Genomic DNA, 22,478 nt, shown 5'->3' with positions numbered 1-22,478 from the left:
CTATAAGATGCGCTAGGAAGCTCTGTTAAAGAGATGAGGATCAAATCGTTTAGGCTGCAAACTTTTGAAGAAGGACGCGGCTGTACGCATAAGAATAGTTATTTGAATGCTTAAACTTGCATATATTCCTGTAGGTGTCGTCCCTCCTTTAAGCCATCAGCCTAATCCGGTGTTCATAAGCGCCCCCTATGTTTACAAACAGAGATATCGGACTCTGCACAGCAAGAGGCCCTATGGGAAACGCGTAATAGTCATACAGGTAACTATTTAAGCATTTTCGAATGGTTCACCTACGATATTGGGAAACATCACTTGAATAAAAAATGTACCGCACTTCTGAAATCAAACATCAGTTACTAATAGACCAATTTCGCAGTCAGCTTAAAATATCATCTCTATGTATAAAAATCGAAGGCAAGCAGGCACTTAAATTATTAAGATGTTTATTCGAAGAAAGGGCATGTTAAACTTATTCTTATTAGTGTGATATTTAATGCTTTTGCATCAGATATACGTTCCCTACAGTATTGCACCCCCATTAATATTGGGCCTCTTCTTAACGTGGTCTGGGACCAACGTGCGCTCGGCCTCCGCAAGCCCTTTCGCAATCTTGCATAGTCACGAAGTTGTTCCCGTTGCTGTGGCAGCCTCCATAGTAAAACTGGCGACAGCTCTTGCTGCTGGTGTCGTAATAGAATCTGGGGATTCTTGCCTTGCAAGGACCAGTGTACCGCGGCTTGCTGCATACACCTCCGCAAAATCCTGTAAGGGAAAAATAATTGTGCGATTTGACTGAATAAATTGCAAGCCACGATAAATTATATCAACTTCATCCACAACAAAATATTTGTCATTAATTTGCTCCTAGCATGATGTCTAATAACCACCACCACCTAATCAAATTACAAGAGTTCAACGCTGCAGAACCAAATATTGAGCGAAAGCATTACCTGCGGGTGACCGAGCGTTCTTCTCCTTCTTTTCCTTCTCTTTTTCTTCTTTCCCAGCCCACATATAAAGCCCCGCTCTAACCAATCCATAGAGAACGTGCTTCAGTGGCCTATAGGGGTAACTTGAATGCCAGGGTCCTAGCAGGCTGATTCTGACATAACCATCCCATATGAAACGAGAGACCCAAGTTGGCAGCTCCTGCCAACCAACATATAAAGCCCTGCTTTAACCAACCCGTATAAGCGTGCCTGACGGCACGTATCACGTGAGCACCAGCTGCGCCTCTAGCGGGAGGAATGCGAAGCGCGCAGCTGCGGCTCCGACCGCGCCATGGCGACCGCTTGAGTTGGGAGCCCATCTCTCCCTTTTGTGTCACGTGGGGTGTGACGTCACGCGCTGCGCCGACCGCTTGAGTTGGGAGCCCAGCTCTCATCATAGTGTCGTGTGGGGTGTGACGTCACAACGTCCCGTGGGTAAGCCATGGCTACCGACCGCGCTACTGTGAAGGCTCGAAACCTAGAGTAGTATTGCTTTCGCATTATTAGCTATAGCTCTACTCAGGTGGCTGCTTGATCGTCATCATAAGCACAGCTATGTCCACTGCAAAGACAAGCTGCCCCCAATTATGTCACTTTGCCTTTCAGTGCTCTAAGGTGGCTCGTTTTCATATTCATTTGACTCATCTCTACAATTGCCTTCTACTGGTGTTGGTACTTAATTTACCTGAACTGAAATATTAAATAACCACTATTTATTGCTCTTGTCCAAATGCCTCACAAGCAACCCTGTCTCACTTTTCGGTACATTATACGTATTGGCATATCTTCTGAGCAATAAGTTTTTTTCAACGCTCCTAATGCCTCACTCACCATAACTGTTGGTCTATTCGTAAGCAAAAAATATATTTATTTTCAACATTATTTTTTACCAAGTTAAGCATGGTATGTATGGGCTGTCAATCGTGGGCTGCCTTTTCATATGCCTTTCTTAGACAAAGATCTATATCAGGAAATACCTTATTGCAAAGCAATGTCTTTTACATTTTCGCTGAATATATCAAAGACTGAAAAGATATACCTAGCCATGCTTTATGCTCATCCTTGAATACATCCCATGGTTTTGTTCTAACCTGAAACAGTGCGCAATTTTTACGCCAAAACACATATTCATAACGCTAGCTTTACAACCATGCAGAATGCTTTAAACAGTGTTAAATTTGAATGGGTGCAGAAGATAAGTACCAAGATGTAAAGCGCGTAAACAATGATGGAAGGCAGTGGGTAATTTTGGACAACAACTTGGTTTCACATGATTACAGCATGCTAGAACATGGTTAAGACCGCCTACTGTTAGCTGTGTCCTCATAAAAGGCATTGACTTGATACCTTTCAGACTCAGTTTGCTATTAAACTCTATTAACAAATGGTAGAAGTATGGAAAGGGCACTTTTAAGACTAAATCCAATTATAGTATTGCAGCCCTATTATCTAATTTAAGGCAATAGTGCAACTTGCCTGTCAAATCGAACATTATGAAAGCAAGAGTAGAGCCGAGTGAAATGTGATTACAATTTTGTGATGCTATCCAATACTTCTTACAATGCTCTTACCAACCTGCGGAAACCATTGCAAGAGCTGCTTTCGAGAGGTACAATTTTAATGCTGCAGCTTTATTACATGACGCTATAATCCACCAGGATGGCCAAAAAGGAAATAATTATGCTAAGTGTATGAGAATAAAATTATGCATGCTAAAATTATTTACCCTGTTTAATAAAAAAATACAAATGAGACCAACCTAATGCAATGCGACTACAGATAATATGACAAAAAAAGAGGAAAGAGCTCTATTTAAAATAAGTGGGAAGAAAAGTAAAGATGTGTGGACATGTATGAGCGCTGGAATGCTGTCCGATTTTTGAGGCAATATATAAGAGTTCAGATCACCTTCAGATGAACCGGCGGTGAAGCGCCCCTCAATAGTACAAATAGAACATACTCATTTCCCATGGATGGTAGACGGCACATATATGGGCCATATTTTTCTGCCATTCTGGGAAACATAAATTAGATCAATTAGATCAACGATGACACAACGATGCTGTTTGACTTTGGTCGATGCACCTGGTTGCATCGTTGGGTAACGCGGACTCCGTAGCCGAACCCTTTGTTACAACTTGTACATCTTGACGCATGCTCAGCAGCGCGATATTCGCGATTGGCCCGAAGCTGTCGCACCTGTTCTCGAACATGGGAACGCCGTCTTTCGCGCCGCGCTAGTATAGTGCTGTTGAAGTAACACTAAGCGTTACACGTAAGGTAGTGATCAGACAGTACAACAAACACAAGTGTTTTCCTCGTGGCAGATCCGGTGGCTGCCGTAGGTATCACTTGCAGTGTCTGCAGCTCAGTGCATAGTCGTCCTTCCGTTAGCATGTACTTGCCACGTGTCTATGAATTCCGCGTACTACCAGTTAGCAGGTTAATCTCAAGGAAACGCGTTTTGACCCTGTTCATGAAGCGGAAGGCAGGGACTTTTTGTGTCGGTGTTGCGTGCGGAGTGCGCGCCTAAATAGATTTGAACGAGAAAAGGGCAGTTTAGTATCTCGTGTGAATGATGTAGAAAATGAAGTAGGTTTGTTAAGGGTAGAAAATCAGAAACTGTTAAGACATCTTCTTCAAACGGAAACAAAATAGCCGACTTTATGCTTTGAACCAACGAGGACGAACATTCCAGTTTGGGCCCCGTGGCTGGGACCAGCACTGGCATGAAAGGCATAAGCGAAGTAGGTCAGGCGGATCCGAACCGACAGAGGTATTTAGAAGCAGCTACTAAGAAGTCGGGAAAAAAGAAAGAAGTAAGGAAGACTGAAAATCCCAGAGAGAAGGACACAGATAGCCGAAAGCATGAGACAACAGTATGGTACAGTATGGAGCGCAGTATGGTGATAGTAGCCGCGGGGCTAAGCAATGTCCTAAATGGTGACGCTGCACGAGTGGTGCAGAGTTTAGCTAAGAGATTTGAAGATATCAGGGAGATAACACAGCAAGCGCAGATAGTTGTATGCACAGTACCGGAGGTGCTAGGATCGAAGGCAAAGCTGGAAAAGGACGCGGTGACAGTTATTCAGAACATAAGAAAGTTATGCCTGGAGAAGCGTTTTGAAGTGGTTGAGGTAAACAGGGAGGTGCAGAAAGCAGGTTTTGGTAGGGCGTTTCAGCGAGATGGTATTCATTTTAACAGAAGGGTTGGAGCAGAGATCGGCTGGCGCCTGCCAGGCAGGGCTGTAGCTTTTTTCGGGGGTACACGAGGACTTCGTGCACATAGGTAGTTAGAAGGGAAGCAGAAGAAAGCGTAATAATGGAGGCTGCGCCTCAAAAAATGGCAAGGAGGAGGTCGAGTAAGAAAAGTAGAAAAAAGAAATTTAACACTAGTATCAGCTACATAAGCATGCAAGGAGGTAGAAAAAGAGCGAAATGGCTAGATAGAACAGCAGTTGAAGGATGACAAAATAAGTGTGTACGCTCTATGCGAGGCTCATCTCAGGGATCTAGAAGAACCGCCGTTTATACAAGGCTACATCTGGGAAGGGTGCAACAAAACGAGAGCGAAAACAAGGGTGGAGCGGTAGGTATGTTGATACACAAAGGAACAAAATGGCAAAGAATAAAATCATCTCGTAAAGAACATATCTGATATAAGGTACTATTGCCGTCATAAGGCCATGGCTTAGGGAAGTTTATTTAGGAAGAGGACACCGATGCAGGTAAGAAAACAAGGATCTTGTTGAATGTCTCAGTGAAGATATGAGTTACAACGAATAAGCAAATTCCGGACAACTGGCGGCAGAGTAAAACGAATTTCATTTATAAAAGGAAAGAAGAAAGGATGCACATAAAATCCTACAGGCCGATTAGCATAACATCTGTTATGTGCAGGTTGGCCATGCAGGCGGTGAAATTATAGGGGCAAGCCTGGATAGAAAGTAACAAGAAACTCGGAGAACTTAAGAACGGCTTTATAAATGGAAGGCGCTTAGATAGTAACCTGTTTGTGCTTACCCAATGCATCGAAATATCTACAGTGGAAAATAGACCTTTGTATTTGGCCTTCCTGGACATAAACGGGGTGTACTACAACGTAAGCAGGGAACTTCTGCGGAACATATTAAAAGTAGAACGTATCGGTTATGAGATAATAGAGTTCCTACAGGAAATATACCGGGATAACACAGTAGAAATTACGTGGGAAGAGATAAGAAGTACGGAGGATGTCAAAGTATGCAAAAGATTAAGACAATGCTGTCCTCTATCACCGCTGCACTACTGGATACCTTCCTAAGTACTGGATAGGTTTCTTTTGTGATAAAGAAATTATAAATATCTACGGCAAATCCTTTAAAGAGATGGCCAACCTTTTTTTCGCGAATGCGTCTATTAATAATGCGGCAGAGCTTCAGGACTTCCTCTATGTAGGTAGTGCAAGTTTCTCCAGGAAACGGTGCTCGTTGTGAAAGGGTTTGCTCAGCTTTTGCGTTTTTTGGATGTGAAGTCTCCAATAGAGTTGGTTATCTCTTCCACAAACTTGTGCCAGGTAGAAAGGTTGAATTCATAGTTCTCAAACCACAGCAGCGCTGTGCCGGCCAGAAAGAATACCACGTTTGCAATTTGCATGGCCGAGTCCCAGCGATTGTATGGCTGACACGTTCTTAGCGCGTCAGCCAGGCCTCGACATCATCATCGGCCAGAGCAGAAAATGTTGAATACCACGTTTGCAATTTGCATGGCCGAGACCCAGCGATTGTATGGCTGACACGTTCTTAGCGCGTCAGCCAGGCCTCGACATCATCATCGCCCAGACCAGAAAATGTTGAATACCACGTTTGCAATTTGCATGGCCGAGTCCCAGCGACTGTATGGCTGACACGTTCTTAGCGCGTCAGCCAGGCCTCGACATCATCATCGGCCAGACCAGAAAATGTTGAATACCACGTTTGCAATTTGCATGGCCGAGTCCCAACGATTGTATGGCTGACACGTTCTTAGCGCGCTAGCCAGGCCTCGACATCATCATCGGCCAGATCAGAAAATGTTGAATACCATGTTTGCAATTTGCATGGCCGAGTCCCAGCGATTGTATGGCTGACACGTTCTTAGCGCGTCAGCAAGGCATCGACATCATCATCGGCCAGACCAGAAAATGTGGAATACCACGTTAGCAATTTGCATGGCCGAGTCCCAGCGATTGTATGGCTGACACGTTCTTAGTGCGTCAGCCAGGCCTCGACATCATTATCGGCCAAACCAGAAAATGTTGAATACCACGTTTGCAATTTGCATGGCCGAATCCCAGCGATTGTATGGCTGACACGTTCTTAGCGCGTCAGCCAGGCATGGACATCATCATCGGCCAGACCAGAAAATATTGAATACCACGTTTGCAATTTGCATGGCCGAGTCCCAGCGATTGTATGGATGATACGTTCTTAGCGCGTCAGCCAGGCCTTGACATCATCATCGGCCAGACCAGAAATCGACATCATCATCGGCCAGACCAGAAAATGTTGAATACCACGTTTGCAATTTGCATGGCCGAGTCCCAGCGACTGTATGGCTGACACGTTCTTAGCGCGTCAGCCAGGCCTCGACATCATCATCGGCCGGACCAGAAATCGACATCATCATCGGCCAGACCAGAAAATGTTGAATACCACGTTTGCAATTTGCATGGCCGAGTCCCAGCGACTGTATGGCTGACACGTTCTTAGCGCGTCATCCTGGCCTCTACATCATCATCGGCCAGACCAGAAAATGTTGAATACCACGTTTGCAATTTGCATGGCCGAGTCCCAGCGATTGTATGGCTGACACGTTCTTAGCGCGTCAGCCAGGCCTCGACATCATCATTGGCCAGACCAGAAAATGTTGAATACCACGTTTGCAATTTGCACGGCTGAGTCCCAGCGATTGTATGGCTGACACGTTCTTAGCGCGTCAGCCAGGCCTCGACATCATCATCGGCCAGACCAGAAAATGTTGAATACCACGTTTGCAATTTGCATGGCCGAGTCCCAGCGATTGTATGGCTGACACGTTCTTAGCGTGTCCGCCAGGCCTCGACATCATCATCGGCCAGACCAGAAAATGTTGAATACCACGTTAGCAATTTGCATGGCCGAGTACTAGCGATTGTATGGCTGACACGTTCTTAGCGCGTCAGCCAGGCCTCGACATCATCATCGGCCAGACCAGAAAATGTTGAATACCACGTTTGCAATTTGCATGGCCGAGTCCCAGCGATTGCATGGCTGACACGTTCTTGGCGCGTCAGCCAGGCCTCGACATCATCATCGCCCAGACCGGAAAATGTTGAATACCACGTTTGCAATTTGCATGGCCGAGTCCCAGCGACTGTATGGCTGACACGTTCTTAGCGCGTCAGCCAGGCCTCGACATCATCATCGGCCAGACCAGAAATCGACATCATCATCGGCCAGACCAGAAAATGTTGAATACCACGTTTGCAATTTGCATGGCCGAGTCCCAGCGACTGTATGGCTGACACGTTCTTAGCGCGTCAGCCAGGCCTCGACATCATCATCGGCCAGACCAGAAAATGTTGAATACCACGTTTGCAATTAGGATGGCCGAGTCCCAGCGACTGTATGGCTGACACGTTCTTAGCGCGTCTGCCATTCCTCGACATCATCATCGGCCAGACCAGAAAATGTTCTGGGCTCTCGCTGATGAGGCCACGAGCTGGACGGCACTTAATGCTCCTGGATTGAATTAGAAGCAGCTCCAGTTGAGTGAGAAGAGCGACCTTCTCTGTCGTGGTCGTGGCTTGCCTTGGCTGTGAGGTCAGGAGGGAGCCCGGCCAACCGTCTGCTGCGTCGATGATGTTCGAAAGGTTCCAGGACTATCCCGCACACTCCACCAAGTTGTTACGGGGAAAGGGGTTTAATATTTACAAAATACACGGGGAATGCATGAAAGTTACGCACAGTAAGTCTCAACCACAGCCTCAGTAAAGCTTGTCAACGAAAGAGTCTACGCGCCACCACTTCGTCCACCTCTCTCGCATGCGCAACCGCACACTTCGACCTGCTCCTTCACATGCGCGACACCGCGCAGCGCCGCGTAATATATATATATATATATATATATATATATATATACAAATTCTGTTTTTCTTTTATATATTTTGTGTTTTGCCACTTTGATTATGCATTGTTTTATAATCGATGACACTGTTTATTTTTGTAACTTCGATGTATGACTGGCCGTTATCTTACCGTTTGCTGAATTGTAAGAGGTCGGGGACTGGGCAAGCTCTCCGAGCTTTTAGTCCCGTACTCCTCCTTCTCAAAGGAAACATACAGGTGACTGATTGATTGATTGATTGAATGAGTGATAAAATGAGTCAAAACCTGTAAAATGGCTGTTCCTTTCGGACGCCTTTCACCGCATGTGAATGTGAAGTCCAACACAGGTGTTCAATATTGATTACTGCTTTGAATGTTTTATAGTAGGTGCAATTCAGCCACTTACCGGATATTTTGGCAATCTTGTTGCTGAATGCCATGAGAGGCGCTTGCTTCACTGTAACGAACAGAGTTCCTTTTTTGAACTGAGTACCTAAGCTGTTTGGATGAATATTCACAACACTATGAACAAGGAAGACCTTGTAAATGTGTACTTATATCCTCAGGCAAATTGAAGTTTACCATCGCAACTTTCTTGTGAAATCAGTATCGATATCTATTTTTATTTAGTCATTTTACAACGAAACGCGACTAGGTTATGCGGGCCGTCATAAGAAATCGTGCGGTATATTTGTCCGCCAGGGTGTTTATAAGGTGCACTGGTACTCCATCGTAAAAAGGCACCTTTTTCTCCGTCCCCACTGACAACCAGGCGCCGCGGCCGGAATTGGATTACGCGTCCTTGCGTTATATGGTCGACTGTCCTAATCCAATCAGCCACCTGAACTACCAGCCAAAGTACCTTACACGGGTTAGCAACCATGTATATTAATTTCAAAATATCTAGAATGGGGCGCTCTAGACTAGTGCTCGTAAACTCCTCCACTGTGCGTGAACAGGCTTTATCCATTCAGTCACGGGAACAATCTGTACTAGTAATGCACATATTGTTTCAAGCAGCTAGGAATAGTCTGCCTTTATAGAACGTAAGCCTTATCCTATATAGCCATATGCACTACAAAAGTTAGTTTATTTGTTTATACGCCTTTACACACAATTGTTTCTTACTGATGAAAAGAATTCTCAACTGTTTTGCGTGTGGACAAAGATGAGTGGTAATCAGCACAGTTTGACTTAATATTTCACATGCTTTCTGATATATTGGATCAATAGTTCAATAGCTGACTGTCCTAATTCAATGAGCCACCTGGTCTAACAGTCAAATTACCTTACAGTAGTTATCAACCATGTACATTAATTTCGAAATATCTAGAATGGGGCGCTCTACAGCAGTGCTCGTAAGCTCCTCCACTGTGCGAGAACAGGCTTTACCCATTCAGTCACGGGAACAATCTGTACTAGTAATGCACAGATTAATCCAATGAGCTAGGAATAGTCTGCCTTTATAGGAAGTAAATCTTATCCTATATAGCCATATGCAATACAAAAGTTCCCTTTATTCATTTATTACATAGAATTGTTTCTTACTGAGGAAGAAAATTCTCCTCAACTGTTCTGCGTTTTGCGTGTGCACAACGATGCGTGGTAATCAGCACATCTTAATTTATTATTTAAGATGCTTTCTGATATATTGGATCAAATGTGTTATTGTGTTCACTATACTCCTAAGTAATTTAATACCAAAAAAAGCCAACTTCGTCTTAAGCTGCAGCATGTTAATTCTGGCGGAAAAGGTTACCTAGATTTCAATTGATTTTGTCTTGCTTTATTCATACTTTAGATAATTCAATTTGCGGAAGGGTAGTCTGTGAAATGGCTACACTTTTAGCGCCGAGCAATAAATATCTTTGACTCACCTGTCTGTGGAGAGCATGTCTTCTCGCACTTCTCCTTGGTGAGGTATTTATTCGCATTTCCTCCGCAGCCGCCGTAGTAAAATTGCTCGCACTTGCTAGAGTCAACATTGAACCACCACCGTGGAAGCTTAGCCTTGCAGAACCCGACTTCCGCTTTTGGAGCGCATTGTTTCTCGAAATGTGTAGCCGCTGAAAAAAAGTAATGTAAAACATTGCGACATTTAGTCAGGCACTGCTGGTAATAATACTAGACTGTCCGCTAGTGGTGATATCAAAATGGAAGCTTTGAGTTAATTAATTATGCCCATATATCTGTATTCGCTTTTAGGAACGAATTAAGAAATACTTGGATGCTCTAGAAATAACAACAAGCTTTTATTTAAGACTGCTGAGAAATCAGGTTTGTATTCTGAAGAAACATTGGTGACAACGTCCTGTAGCAAAAAGAACCATAGGAATATTTGTTATTTCGAACAAGATCTCGCTAGGCTCCCACTTATTTTATGTTTTTGACTCACATTTTTCCAATGTTGTTTTGAATCTGAATATGTAATGAGAGACTGGGAGAACGTTTTCCTACAATGCATTCCGCAGTAAAGAATTCATCAGCTTAGAAACAAGCGGTTTATTCAGTTGAATTAGCGTAATCGAAAAAGATATGAGACTCGTGATGGGTTGCCTAATACGTCAGACTCAGTGATTGAGACAACGTGATCAAGCCTCATCTTCGTGAATCACTTATCATCAGAGTTTTTTTCAGCCGAACCCTTCAATGTTTACGTTTTCAGCGTTGCCAGGCTTGCAATCGCTCAAAAGAAATAGCTCATTTCTCTCGAACCGCTGCTGCCACCTGCATTCTTTAGGCTACTAACGTTTGTGAAAACTCTGTCGCCGAATTAGATGGGCGCCACAAAAATGTTTCATTTTGTGCTTTCTTCCCTCCAGCGGTAAAAACAGAAACGTGACCCTGCTAGCAGAACCCGCATTTGGGGAGTAAAGGAGGAACCCAGACCAGATCGAAAAATAGAACCAATCCTTGGTGATATCATTAGGAAATATTATGCCTTGAGGACTGCAGATTGGGCAGGGGAGTTAAAAGGCTGAGGCCTCAGTTTCTTTGTAAAAGCTACGAAAAATAAAATTAGGACATCTTGCAGGCTTATTGATTACACAAACTTAGGCTTAGCCGTCGCAGTTAATATTTTTGCCAGACGATAACAGCCTAGAGTGAGAAGTATTTTTCCCCCAAATTTGGCATTAAATATTGTTTTGCTCTTTGAGTGCACTGATTTTTGGGGAATAGTTCTGTTTTTAATAACAATGTTAACTGGAGAAATAAAAAGTCGCTAGAATCTATTCCATTTACTTCTGTTTTCATCGGTAGAAAAACTCGAAAATGTAAAGCAAAGATACAAAAAAAAAACGGAAATCTGCGGCCTTTGTAGAACTCTTCATTCCGATACATAACTTCTTAGCTCTGCTTCTTAGTTGCAGTTTCCGCAACAACGCTAGCATCACAAGCTCTTCCGTCTGTTGACACATACCATTTTTAAAAAGCTTTAAAAACAGTCATAACGAATAAGCAAATTCCGTACAGCTGGCAGCAGAGTAGAATGAATTTGATTTATAAAGAGAAAGGAGAAAGGATGCACATAAAATCCTACAGGCCGATTACCATAACATCTGTTATGTACACGTTAGCCATGCAGGCGGTGAAACTAAAGGTGCAAGCATGGGTTGAAAGTAACAAGATACTCGGAGAACTTCAGAACGGCTTTAGAAATGGTAGGCGCTTAGATGATAGCCTGTTCGCGCTTACCCAATGCATCGAAATATCTAGAGTGGAAAATAGACCTTTGTATTTGGCCTTCCTCGACATAAACGGGGCGTACGACAACGTAAGCAGGGAACTCCTGTGGAACATATTAAAAGAAGAAGGTGTCGGTTATTAGATAATAGAGTTCCTACAGGAAATATACCGGGATAACAAAGTAGAAATTACGTGGGAAGGGATAAGATGCACGGAAAATGTAAAAGTATGCAAAAGATTAAGATAAGGCTGTCCTCTATCACCGCTGCTCTCCTGGTTTACTTCCTAAGTACTGGCTAGGGTTTCTTTTGTGATAAGGAAACTATAAATATCTACGGCGAATCCTTTTAAGAGATGGCCAACCTTTTTTTCGCGAATGCGTCTATTAATAATGCGGCAGAGCTTCAGGACTTCCTTTATGTAGGTAGTGCAAGTTTCTCCAGGTAACGGTGCTCGTTTGGAAAGGGCTGCTCAGCTTTGCGTTTTTTGGATGTGGAGTCTCAAAAACAGCTGGTTATCTCTTCCAAAAACTTGTCCCAGGTAGAAAGGTTGACTTCGTGGTTCTCAAAACACAGCAGCGCTGTGCCGGCCAAAAAGAATACCACGTTTGCAAGTTGCGTGGCCGAGCCCAAGCGATTGTATTTCCTGACACGTTCTTAGCGCGTCAGCCAGTCCTCGACATCATCATCGGCCAGACAAGAAAATTTTCTGGGCTCCCGCTGATGAGGCCACGAGCTGGACGGCACATAATGCTCCTGGATTGAATTAGAAGCAGCTCCAGTTGAGTGGGAAGAGCGACCTTGTCTGTCGTGATCGTGGCATGCCATGGCTGTGAGGTCAGGAGGGACCCGGCCAAGCGTCTGCTGCATCGATGATGTTCGAAAGGTTCCAGGACTATCCCGCACACTCCACCAAGTTGTTACGGTGAAAGGGATGATTATATACACAATATACGGGCAATGCATGAAAGCTACGCACAGTAAGTCTCAATCACAGCCTCAGTAAAGCTTGTCCCCGAAATAGTGCACGCGCCACCACTTTGTACTCCTCTCTCGCATGCGCAACCGTACACTTCGAACTTCCGTTTCACATGCGCAAGACCGCGCAGCGCAGCGTAATTGACGTAACAATATATATATATATATGTATATATATATATATATATATATATATATATATATATATATATATATATATATATATATATATATATATATATATATATATATATATATATATATATATATATATATATATATATTGTCGCATGTGAAACGGAAGTTCGAAGTGTATATATATACATATATATATATTGTTACGTCAATTACGCTGCGCTGCGCGGTCTTGCGCATGTGAAACGGAAGTTCGAAGTGTACGGTTGCGCATGCGAGAGAGGAGTACAAAGTGGTGGCGCGTGCACTATTTCGGGGACAAGCTTTACTGAGGCTGTGTATATATATATATATATATATATATATATATATATATATATATATATATATATATATATATATATATATATATATATATATATATATATATATATATATATATATACAAATTCTGTTTTTCTTTTATTTATTTTGTGTTTTGCCACTTTGATTATGCATTGTTTTATAACCTTTGACACTGTTTATTTTTGTAACTTCCATGTATGACTGGCCGTTATCTTACCGTTTGCTGAATTGTAAGAGGTCGGGGACTGGGCAAGCTCTCCGAGCCTTTTGTCCCGTACTCTTCCTTCTCAAAGAAAACATAAAGGTGACTGATTGATTGATTGAATGAATGAGTGATAAAATGAGTCAAACCCTGTAAAATGGCTGTTCCTTTCGGACTTCTTTCACCACACGTGAATGTGAAGTCCAACACAAGTGTTCAATGTTGATTACTGCTTTGAATGTTTTATACCGGATATTCTAGCAATCTTGTTGCTGAATGCCATGAGAGGCGCTTGGTTCACTGTAACGAACAGAGTTTCTTTTTTGAACTCAGTGCCTAATCAGTTTGGATGATTATTCACAACACTATGAACAAGGAAGACCTTGTAAATATATACTTATATCCTCAGGCAAATTGAAGTTTACCATCGCAACTTTGTTTTGAAATCAGTATCGATATCTATTTTTATTTAGTCATTTTACAACGAAACACGACTAGGTTATGCGGGCCGTCATATCAAATCGTGCGGTATATTTGTCCGCCAGGGTGTTTATAAGGTGCACTGGTACTCCATCGTAAAAAGGCACCTTTTTTTCCGTCCCCACTGACAACCAGGCGCCGCTGCCGGGATTTGATTACGCGTCCTTGCGTTATATCGTCGACTGTCCTTATCCAATCAGCCACCTGAGCTACCAGCCAAAGTACCTTACACGGGTTAGCAACCATGCACATATTTTCGAAGTATCTAGACTGGGGCACTCTAGGCCAGTTCTCGTAAGCTCCTCCACTGTGCGAGAACAGGCTTTATCCATTCAGTCACGGGAACAATCTGTACTAGTAATGCACATATTCTTTCAAGCAGCTAGGAATAGTCTGCCTTTATAGAACGTAAGCCTTATCCTATATAGCCATATGCACTGCAAAAGTTAGTTTATTTGTTTATACGCCTTTACACACAATTGCTTCTTACTGATGAAAGGAATTCTCAACTGTTTTGCGTGTGGACAAAGATGAGTGGTAATCAGCACAGTTTGACTTATTATTTCACATGATTTCTGATATATTGGATCAATAGTTCAATAGCTGACTGTCCTAATACAATGAGCCACCTGGTCTAACAGTCAAATTACCTTACAGTAGTTAGCAACCATGTACATTAATTTCGAAATATCTAGAATGGGGCGCTCTACAGCAGTACTCGTAAGCTCCTCCACTGTGCGAGAACAGGCTTTACCCATTCAGTCACGGGAACAATCTGTACTAGTAATGCACATATTCATCCAATCAGCTAGGAATAGTCTGCCCTTATAGAACGTAAACATTATCCTATATAGCCATATGCACTACAAAAGTTGCCTTTATTCATTTATTACATAGAATTGTTTCTTACTTATGAAAAAAATTCTCCTCAACTGTTCTGCGTTTTGGGTGTGCACCACAATGAGTGGTAATCAGCACACCTTAACTTATAATTTAAGATGCTTTCTGATATATTGGATCAAATGTGTTATTGTGTTCACTACTAAGCCTAAGTAATTTAATACCAAAAAGGCCAACTTCGTCTTAAGCTGCAGCATGTTAATGCTGGCAGAAAAGATTATCTAGATTTCAATTGATTATTTTTTTACTTTATTCATACATTAGATAATTCAATTTGCGGAAGAGTAGTCTGTAAAATGGCTACACTTTTAGCGCCGAACAATAAATATCTTTGACTCACCTGTCTGTGGAGTGCATGTCTTCTCGCACTTCTCCTTGGTGAGGTATTTATTTGCATTTCCTCCACAGCCGCGGTAGTAAAATTGCTCGCACTTGCCAGAGTCAGCATTGAACCACCACCTTGGAAGCTTAGCCTTGCAGAACCCGACATCCGCTTTTGGAGCGCATTGTTTCTCGAAATCTGTAGCCGCTGAAAACAATAATTTAAAACATTGCGACATTTTGTCAGGCACTGCTGGTAATAATACTAGACTGTCCGCTTGTGGTGATATCAAAATTGAAGCTTTGAGTTATTTATTTATGGCCATATATCTGTATTCGCTTTTAGGACCAAATTAAGAAATACTTGGGTGCTCTAGAAAGAACAACAAGCTTTTATTTAAGGCTGCTGAGAAATCGCGTTTTATTTCTGAAGAAACATTGGTGGCAGCGGCCTGTAAGAAGTATTTTTCCTCTTTGACATTAAATATTGTTTTGTTCTTTGAGCGCACTGATTTTCGGGGAATAGTTTTTTTTAATACCAACGTTAACAGAAGCAACAAAAAGTCGCTAGAATCTATTCCATTTATTTTTGTTTTCATCGGCAAAAAATTTCGAAAATGTAAAGCAAAGATAAGAAAAGAAACAGTGAAACCTGCTGCCTTGATAGAACTCTTCATTCTGATACACAACGTCTTAGCTCTGCTTCTTAGTTGCATTTTGCCTCAACCACGCGAGCATCACAAGCTCTACCGTATGTTTACACATACCATTTGCAAGGAATATTAGGCTTAGTTGCTACCGTTAACAATACTTCAATCTTCGAGTGTTTAGAGTGTAATATCGCGAAAAAAAATACTATAGTGATAGTGGAACAAAGACACCAATTATTGACCTAAATTTGATATGGCAGCGCACCCTTGCCGTCTACAGGAATGCGAACAAGTGTCTCCTCGACTTTCACCCCCTTGCTAACCGGTTACTGAACCCCCCGATGAGATTACTTCTGACCTAACCATGGCAGAGCTGCTGGCCTCCATTGAACGCCTCAAATCCAACTCTGCTCCCGGACACGAAGGCATACCTAACTCCTTATTCCGCAACTTGAAAGGAACTCCTTTGCAGGCCCTCCTTGATGCATTCAATGACGTTTGGCACTGTGGTGTTATACCGGACGAGTGGAAGCATTCCTTTGTTGTTCCAATACCGAATTCAGGTCATCTTCCAGTATCTCTCTCGGCCCTTCGTCCAATTTCCCTGACGCCAACAATCTGCAAGCTTTACGAAAATAGTCTCGCCACTCGCTTATCGTGCTGGTTGGAATCCCATGGCTGTTATCCAGAATCCCAAATCGGCTTCCGCCCGCAAATAGGAATGGAGGACGGCCTTGCTACTTTGGCTGCTGACGTGCTTCACCACTCTCCGCACAGTTATCGTGTTAGAACCGTAATCCCTACAGATATAACAAAGGCATACGATAACATCCTTCACTCAGCCATCCTTGCCTCCCTACAAACTCTTGGTCTCCCTCACAGGTTTCTCCTCTCCATTCACGCCTTTCTAACAAATAGAACGTTCAGCGTGCGTGTCCATGGAAAGCCCTTTAGTCACTTCCCCTCAAACAGAGGAGTGCCCCGGCCAGGCCTCAGTTCTCGCCCCTACATTAATAAATGTGGCCTTCATTCCACTTGTTTGAGCCCTAGAGACAATCCATTCTATAGGCTTGCTGGCGTATGCCGATAATATAACCTCATGGTGCTGTCACCCAGATACGTCTGTCCTTCAGGTGGCCGGCCAGCATGCGGCCGTCCAGCACATTGACATTTCGCCTCCCTCCTTTGAGTCTAACTCTTTCGCATACAAAATCCTGTTTCATTCGCATTGGGAATAAAGCTGGCTTACGGAAAGCTCCCACTATAAATTTTATGATGCATAATACCCTATTCCTTAGGCCCAAACCTTTCGCATTCTTGGTATTCTCCTTCATTCCTCTGGGACTGGCACCCCGTGGCTGACAGCCATCCGTAAGTCCGCTCACGCTACTCTAGTCTGATTCGTCGCATAGCTATGCGCTCTGGCGGAGCGCGTGCTCACACGGCCCGCCAGCTTGTTCGGTCTGTACTCCAGCCGCGTATAATCTACCAGGCACATTTTAAACGTCTCACCCGCCGACAGTGGGACTCCCTTGAGGCCATCAATCGTGCAATAACGTCTCCCCCGTTTAACACCCATAGCAGTACTTCAGGATTACGCCCAGCTAAATACGCTCAGTGAACTCATTGATCAGCGTATGGCAAACAGAGCTCGCAACAGTCTTTACAACTACATCGTTTAAAGACACTACCTTCATGGTCGTACTGCCAGCTCACGGACAATCGCCTGACTGCTTCCCCGTCGGTATCACCCGGACATCTGCCTGAAGTGTGCATATTATATACCGATGCATCACATACTGCAGAGCGAGGAGTTACTTCTGTGTATAGTCCCTCTCATCCGCATCTCAACACTCGCTTGACTTAAACCGCGGCTACGCGGACCCCTCTGGCACTGGAACTTCAAGTCATTTACAAAGCCATTTATTCCTTACCGCCCGTTCCTAAATTCAATGCAGTTCATCTTTACACAGACTCTCTCACTGTCCTTAAAGAGCTTAATGCTGTTTGACGCACATTCCAAATAACAGAGTCCATTCATTTGCTCTGTTCAAAGTACCCATGCCCTGTGCGCATACACTGGATTCGCGGCCACGCTCGCGATCCACATAATATTCAAGCGGATTCTATGACGCACATAAACACATCAGGCGATCCACCACCTTCCTCTCTTCCCAAGATCTGTTCTTGTCCCATCTTTCAGATTCTAAAGTTCTGCGCCAGCGAACACGCGCTCTAATTCCTCCGTGTTCGCACCCTCTCCCTCCTAATCTTACTCGGCAGGAGGAGGTATCAGTGAGCCGGATTCGGGCAGGGGCGGCTCTGACCCCATCTGTACGACATCGTTGGCGTGATAAAGATCTGCCAGCGACTGACAGGTGCCCTCACTGTGACACTGCACCTGAGATCGGTGATGTGTGTCACTTGTGGACGTGTCCAGCAACGACTCTAGTTAGACAACGGCTACTCATGAACATGGGCCTGCGGTGGAACCGCGATTGTGATTACGAGAAGTGGACAATGGACAATCACTGCACCGCCAACCTCTGCGAATACCTAAGCGCAACTGGACTTCATTCCTTCTCTTAACTTTCTATCTCCTGCATCCCATTCCTCCTTTCCAAACATGCCTTGCGGCAAACTTTTCGAAAAAACATCAAGTGTCGAATGTTGTAAGCACAAACACCACAAGTATTGCCAGCCTTATGGCGCGATCTGCTCTCATTGGAAGGGACTCAAACGGAGCCCATTTCTGATATTCGTCTTCGTGATAAAAATTATTGGTAAGCGCACATTTCCTCTGCGATTCAGGACACTGTTCCGGACTTGTTAATCCTGCATTGCAATAATACAAAGCAGCACATGAGATGTAAAATATAACTTTACAGGGGAGGGGCTCTGAGCTGCTAAGCTCGTTTCCTGGCACGATCAGTGTCCAATTGTTGTCACAGTCACGCGCACTTCTTACGAAGCAGGATGACACGGGAGTGACTCTTACAAGCGCTTTTTGTTTACTTCATTTTTAGCCCGGAACATGATTTAAGCGGCTTCGACACAGGTATTGCCCGATTCGTAAGCTAACATTCGCTAAATGCTAAAACTAAAATTATGGAAGTGGGTAATAGACGCCGGGTGCAAATTGCTGGCCGCAATTTTGAGCTTTTTTGTAAAGAATACATAGTTTAACGGTGAGATTTGCTAAGTTATTAATTATTGAGCTTAGACAATGCATATGATTTGTAGAGTTCAATGCTGTGTTCAGAAATCCGATTTTGATATTAGCGATGTAGAGACTGTAACCTACATTTATCTTCAAAGGCAAAAAAAAAAAAAGCCTGCGAATTACAAAAATGAACATGAGGCGACTAGTGCAATTGGGGTCTCTGCCCTGATCTGAGCAAATAATATTAGCTGTGGCCTCCTTGGATATGGTGTGGATAAGAGAAGCTGCACTGATTTCTTTTAATTTGGTAGTCTTTATCGTCAATGCAGAGAGCGGCGCGCTCGCTACTTGCGCCATAACGCACGCTGACTGGCTGACGCGGGCGAAGAAAGTGTTGCGAACAAATTGACTTGTCGCTGCAACTGGGCCGCTGAAGACCGTTAATGGTTTCCACTCATGAAACCACACCTAACAATAAAACAACTGCTGCGCGCGAGTGAACTGCTCAAGTGATTTTGTTGCATTTCGCTGGCTCTGGACATGGAAAGAACAACCATTCAATCTTTCTTTCGGGAATATATAAAAACAGAGTTGCCTGGAGATTGTCTCTTTGAACTTTGAACATCCCATGGTTTCACTAACGTAACTGAATATTCAGCAATGTAAGTAAACAACCTTGCCAGTTATTCAAATGCGGAGCAAAAACGCATTTGTAGTGTATGTAAGTTGGCAGGAATAATCGAATATTTTCCTTCGCTGGTCTTGAATATTTTGGTTTGGTTTGGTTTGTGGGGTTTAACGTCCCAAAGCGACTTAAGCTATGAGAGACGCCGTAGTGGAGGACTCCGTAAATTTCGACCACCTGGGGCTCTTTAACGTGCACTGACATCGTACTGCACACGGGCGCCTTGCTGTTCGCCTACAACGAAAAGCTGCCGCCGAGGCCGGAACTTGATTCCGCGTCCTTGGGAACAGTAGTCGAGCGCCGTCACCACTGCGCCGCCCCGGCGGGGTGGTCTTAAATATTTTGTTCACCCCTAGGCGCAAGTTACCTGAGACACGAGGTATTTAGGGCAGGCCGCTAATAGGTATTTCAAGGAGTAGGCGTGCGTGCGTGTGAGTGCGTGCATGTGTTTGTGTTGCGTGCGCATGCGTGTGGGTGTTTGGGGTGTGTGTGGGTGCGTGAATATGTGTGTGTGTGTGTGTCTGTGTGTGTTTGTGTTTGTTTTAATACCGTACTGAAAGTACAGGAAAGGTGAGGCCAATTAGGTATTATAAACATACATAATAAAATACGTTATTTCGAGACAAAAACTTTACCTTACTGGTCTAACGGTATATGTTGGTGGACACGATAAATGGATGTAGGGCGTTAACTCGTGAGCCGACTAACTAAAGTAGAATATGTAACAAGGTATGTAGAACAACGTTTACGAGGCTTACCAAAAGCAATGGCGATGAATGCGAACAGCAGGTGTGCCTTCATGTTTGAAAAGAAGAGCAGAAATGTAATAGTGAAATAGGCAGACCTTTTATACCAAGAGAACAATATGATATTGGTAAGTACAGAAGCCTTATCTTACGCCAAGCATTCGAAAGATAGGCTGCACCCTTGAACGACCGCATCGCTGACGCGCGCAACACAAGTGCAACTACGTCTTATCTAGTCAATCGGCAGGATGTGCACGGAGGCGGGTTAAGGGACCTACGCATACATGCTGTAGACGCAGAAATAAAGAAAAAACGACTTTTGATTGTGCAGCCGTTGGAAATATCTTACTTGTCGGCATTGTCATCAGTAAATTTCCGCTTGAAGTGCACATTTGTGACTATTTTCATAGCAATTATCGAGCAAGAATCTGTGTTTTCATCCGTACGATGAGAAAGTAAATAATCTATCATGAAATTACTGTCACGTAGTTTTAAAGCATCCTCCTGACAGCACTGTCTCTGAGGAGTTATATATCCATTCAAAAAGCACCTGTCAGATTCACCCTCATGAAAGCCAGTTTACCTCTAAAGTTCCAAGGCTTCATGGTATGCCCAATAGTGCGCGCATACAAGGGCAAAACAGTAACTCCATTGTGGTCTGCACGTGCGTTTAAAGCGAAGATTTTAACACGCCCTCCCGTTGCTTGATCGGCGTGTTTTATATGCACGAGAATGGCGCTGGCAGGCGATAGCTGGCAGCTGATATGGCTGCGCACTGACTGGCCGTAGGGCCGCGTGGTGTTACGTTTGGCTGATGCTGTCTACTCGGGTCTCTCCTTTCATATGAGAGGGAAATATGAGAATCAACCTGCCATTTCTTTGAATTTGCATTACCCCTTGGTCACGCAGACATGTTCATACCGGTTGATTAAAGCGGGGTGGTAGCCTACGCTATCGCTTCATAGCATTAAAGGCGGTGCTCTCGGCTTCTTCTACTTCTTCTCTTGATGATGATGATGATGATGATGATGGGGCCCTCAGTAGTAATGGCACATACGGCGCAAGATTGTCAGGGTGAATTGAAGATAGAAAAGAGTTGTGGACAAGGAGTGGTGTATTTTGATAACTTTGAGCAATAAACTAGCATTTTAAAATATTCAGAAGATAAAAAAAGCAATGAATCTGCATTTTAGCAGACGCATTTCCATGCAGTGATTATATAGCCGTGAATGGGACTGCACATTACTTTCAGAGCTTATCCCTTGGCTTTCCCCCCGAATAATAGGAGAACCGGAATTGATAGCGGAAGTCCAAGGCCAGAGAGGGGATTTCAAAGTAAAATCTAAGGAAAGAAGCACGAAGTGTCCCGACTAATATTTTTTATTGTTGCTGATCCTCAACAATCGACGCAGGGGACACTCACCTTTAAACTCATTGCTTCTAATTTGGGCCTGCCCTTTTAACGGCGGGTCGTAACTATATCAAATTATTTAATATAAACAACCAGCCGGATTGGGCTAGAATGATAGGACAAAGAAATGTTATTAAGGTGTATCTGTGGGAAGACGAAAACGGTGCATTTGTTGAAATTGATCTTGACATGGTTAAGTGCAGGTGTCCACAATTCCGTGCCGTCCACTCAAAAGTATAAGGCCCCTTCCCTTCCTAAAAACCTATTTTAAATAAAAGTTATGAAACAAAAAAACGGTGATTGAAAGACTCACATTTTTTTCGATTCTGCAACAAATATTCACAGCTTGTACCATTTGTTGCAAGAGTATCTAAATGATCTGGAAATGTGGCTGGAAGGACGGAAGTTACTCTAAAAAAAAATAATAATAATAATAATAATAATAATAATAATAATAATAATAATAATAATAATAATAATAATAATAATATTTATTGCCACTTTGTAGATGATGGAATACGGTTCAGGCCCGTCAAAGCCAACAAGAGGCTTGAGGGACTGGGCCCGGCAGTTACGGCCAAGACTGCAAAAAAGGCAATAGATATAGCAACGCTACTCGTTACACCCAAGCGAGAGCAAAAAAAAAAAAAGGTGAAAAAACAGGTTAACAGCATATGTACT

General features: G+C 43.5%; 1 protein-coding gene across 2 annotated transcripts; it reads right to left on the bottom strand.

Annotated features, from left to right (window-relative positions):
- Positions 1–432: 432 nt before the first annotated feature.
- LOC146177755 (boophilin-H2-like) lies at positions 433–20,502 on the bottom strand. 2 transcript variants are annotated; one of them, XM_084580573.1, is made up of 6 exons: positions 20,399–20,502; positions 15,162–15,350; positions 9,973–10,161; positions 8,502–8,552; positions 2,029–2,080; positions 633–762 (listed from the first exon to the last, which is right to left on the bottom strand). In XM_084580573.1, exons 1-5 carry the CDS (start codon positions 20,439–20,441, stop codon positions 2,076–2,078), a joined length of 477 nt encoding a protein of 158 aa, XP_084436699.1. In that variant the 5' UTR covers positions 20,442–20,502; the 3' UTR covers positions 633–762; positions 2,029–2,075. The 2 variants fall into 2 exon arrangements, with proteins under 2 accessions (XP_084436698.1, XP_084436699.1); XM_084580572.1 differs by lacking the exon at positions 2,029–2,080 and having other exon boundaries at positions 433–762.
- Positions 20,503–22,478: the final 1,976 nt, after the last annotated feature.

This window comes from Amblyomma maculatum, chromosome 10 (genome assembly GCF_055883805.1).
Source record: "Amblyomma maculatum isolate TAMU_Amacu chromosome 10, ASM5588380v1, whole genome shotgun sequence".
In the NCBI taxonomy this organism is placed as follows: domain Eukaryota; kingdom Metazoa; phylum Arthropoda; class Arachnida; order Ixodida; family Ixodidae; genus Amblyomma; species Amblyomma maculatum.
The sequence above is the reverse complement of the archived record's forward strand: the minus strand, read 5'-3'. Positions and strand labels throughout refer to the sequence as shown.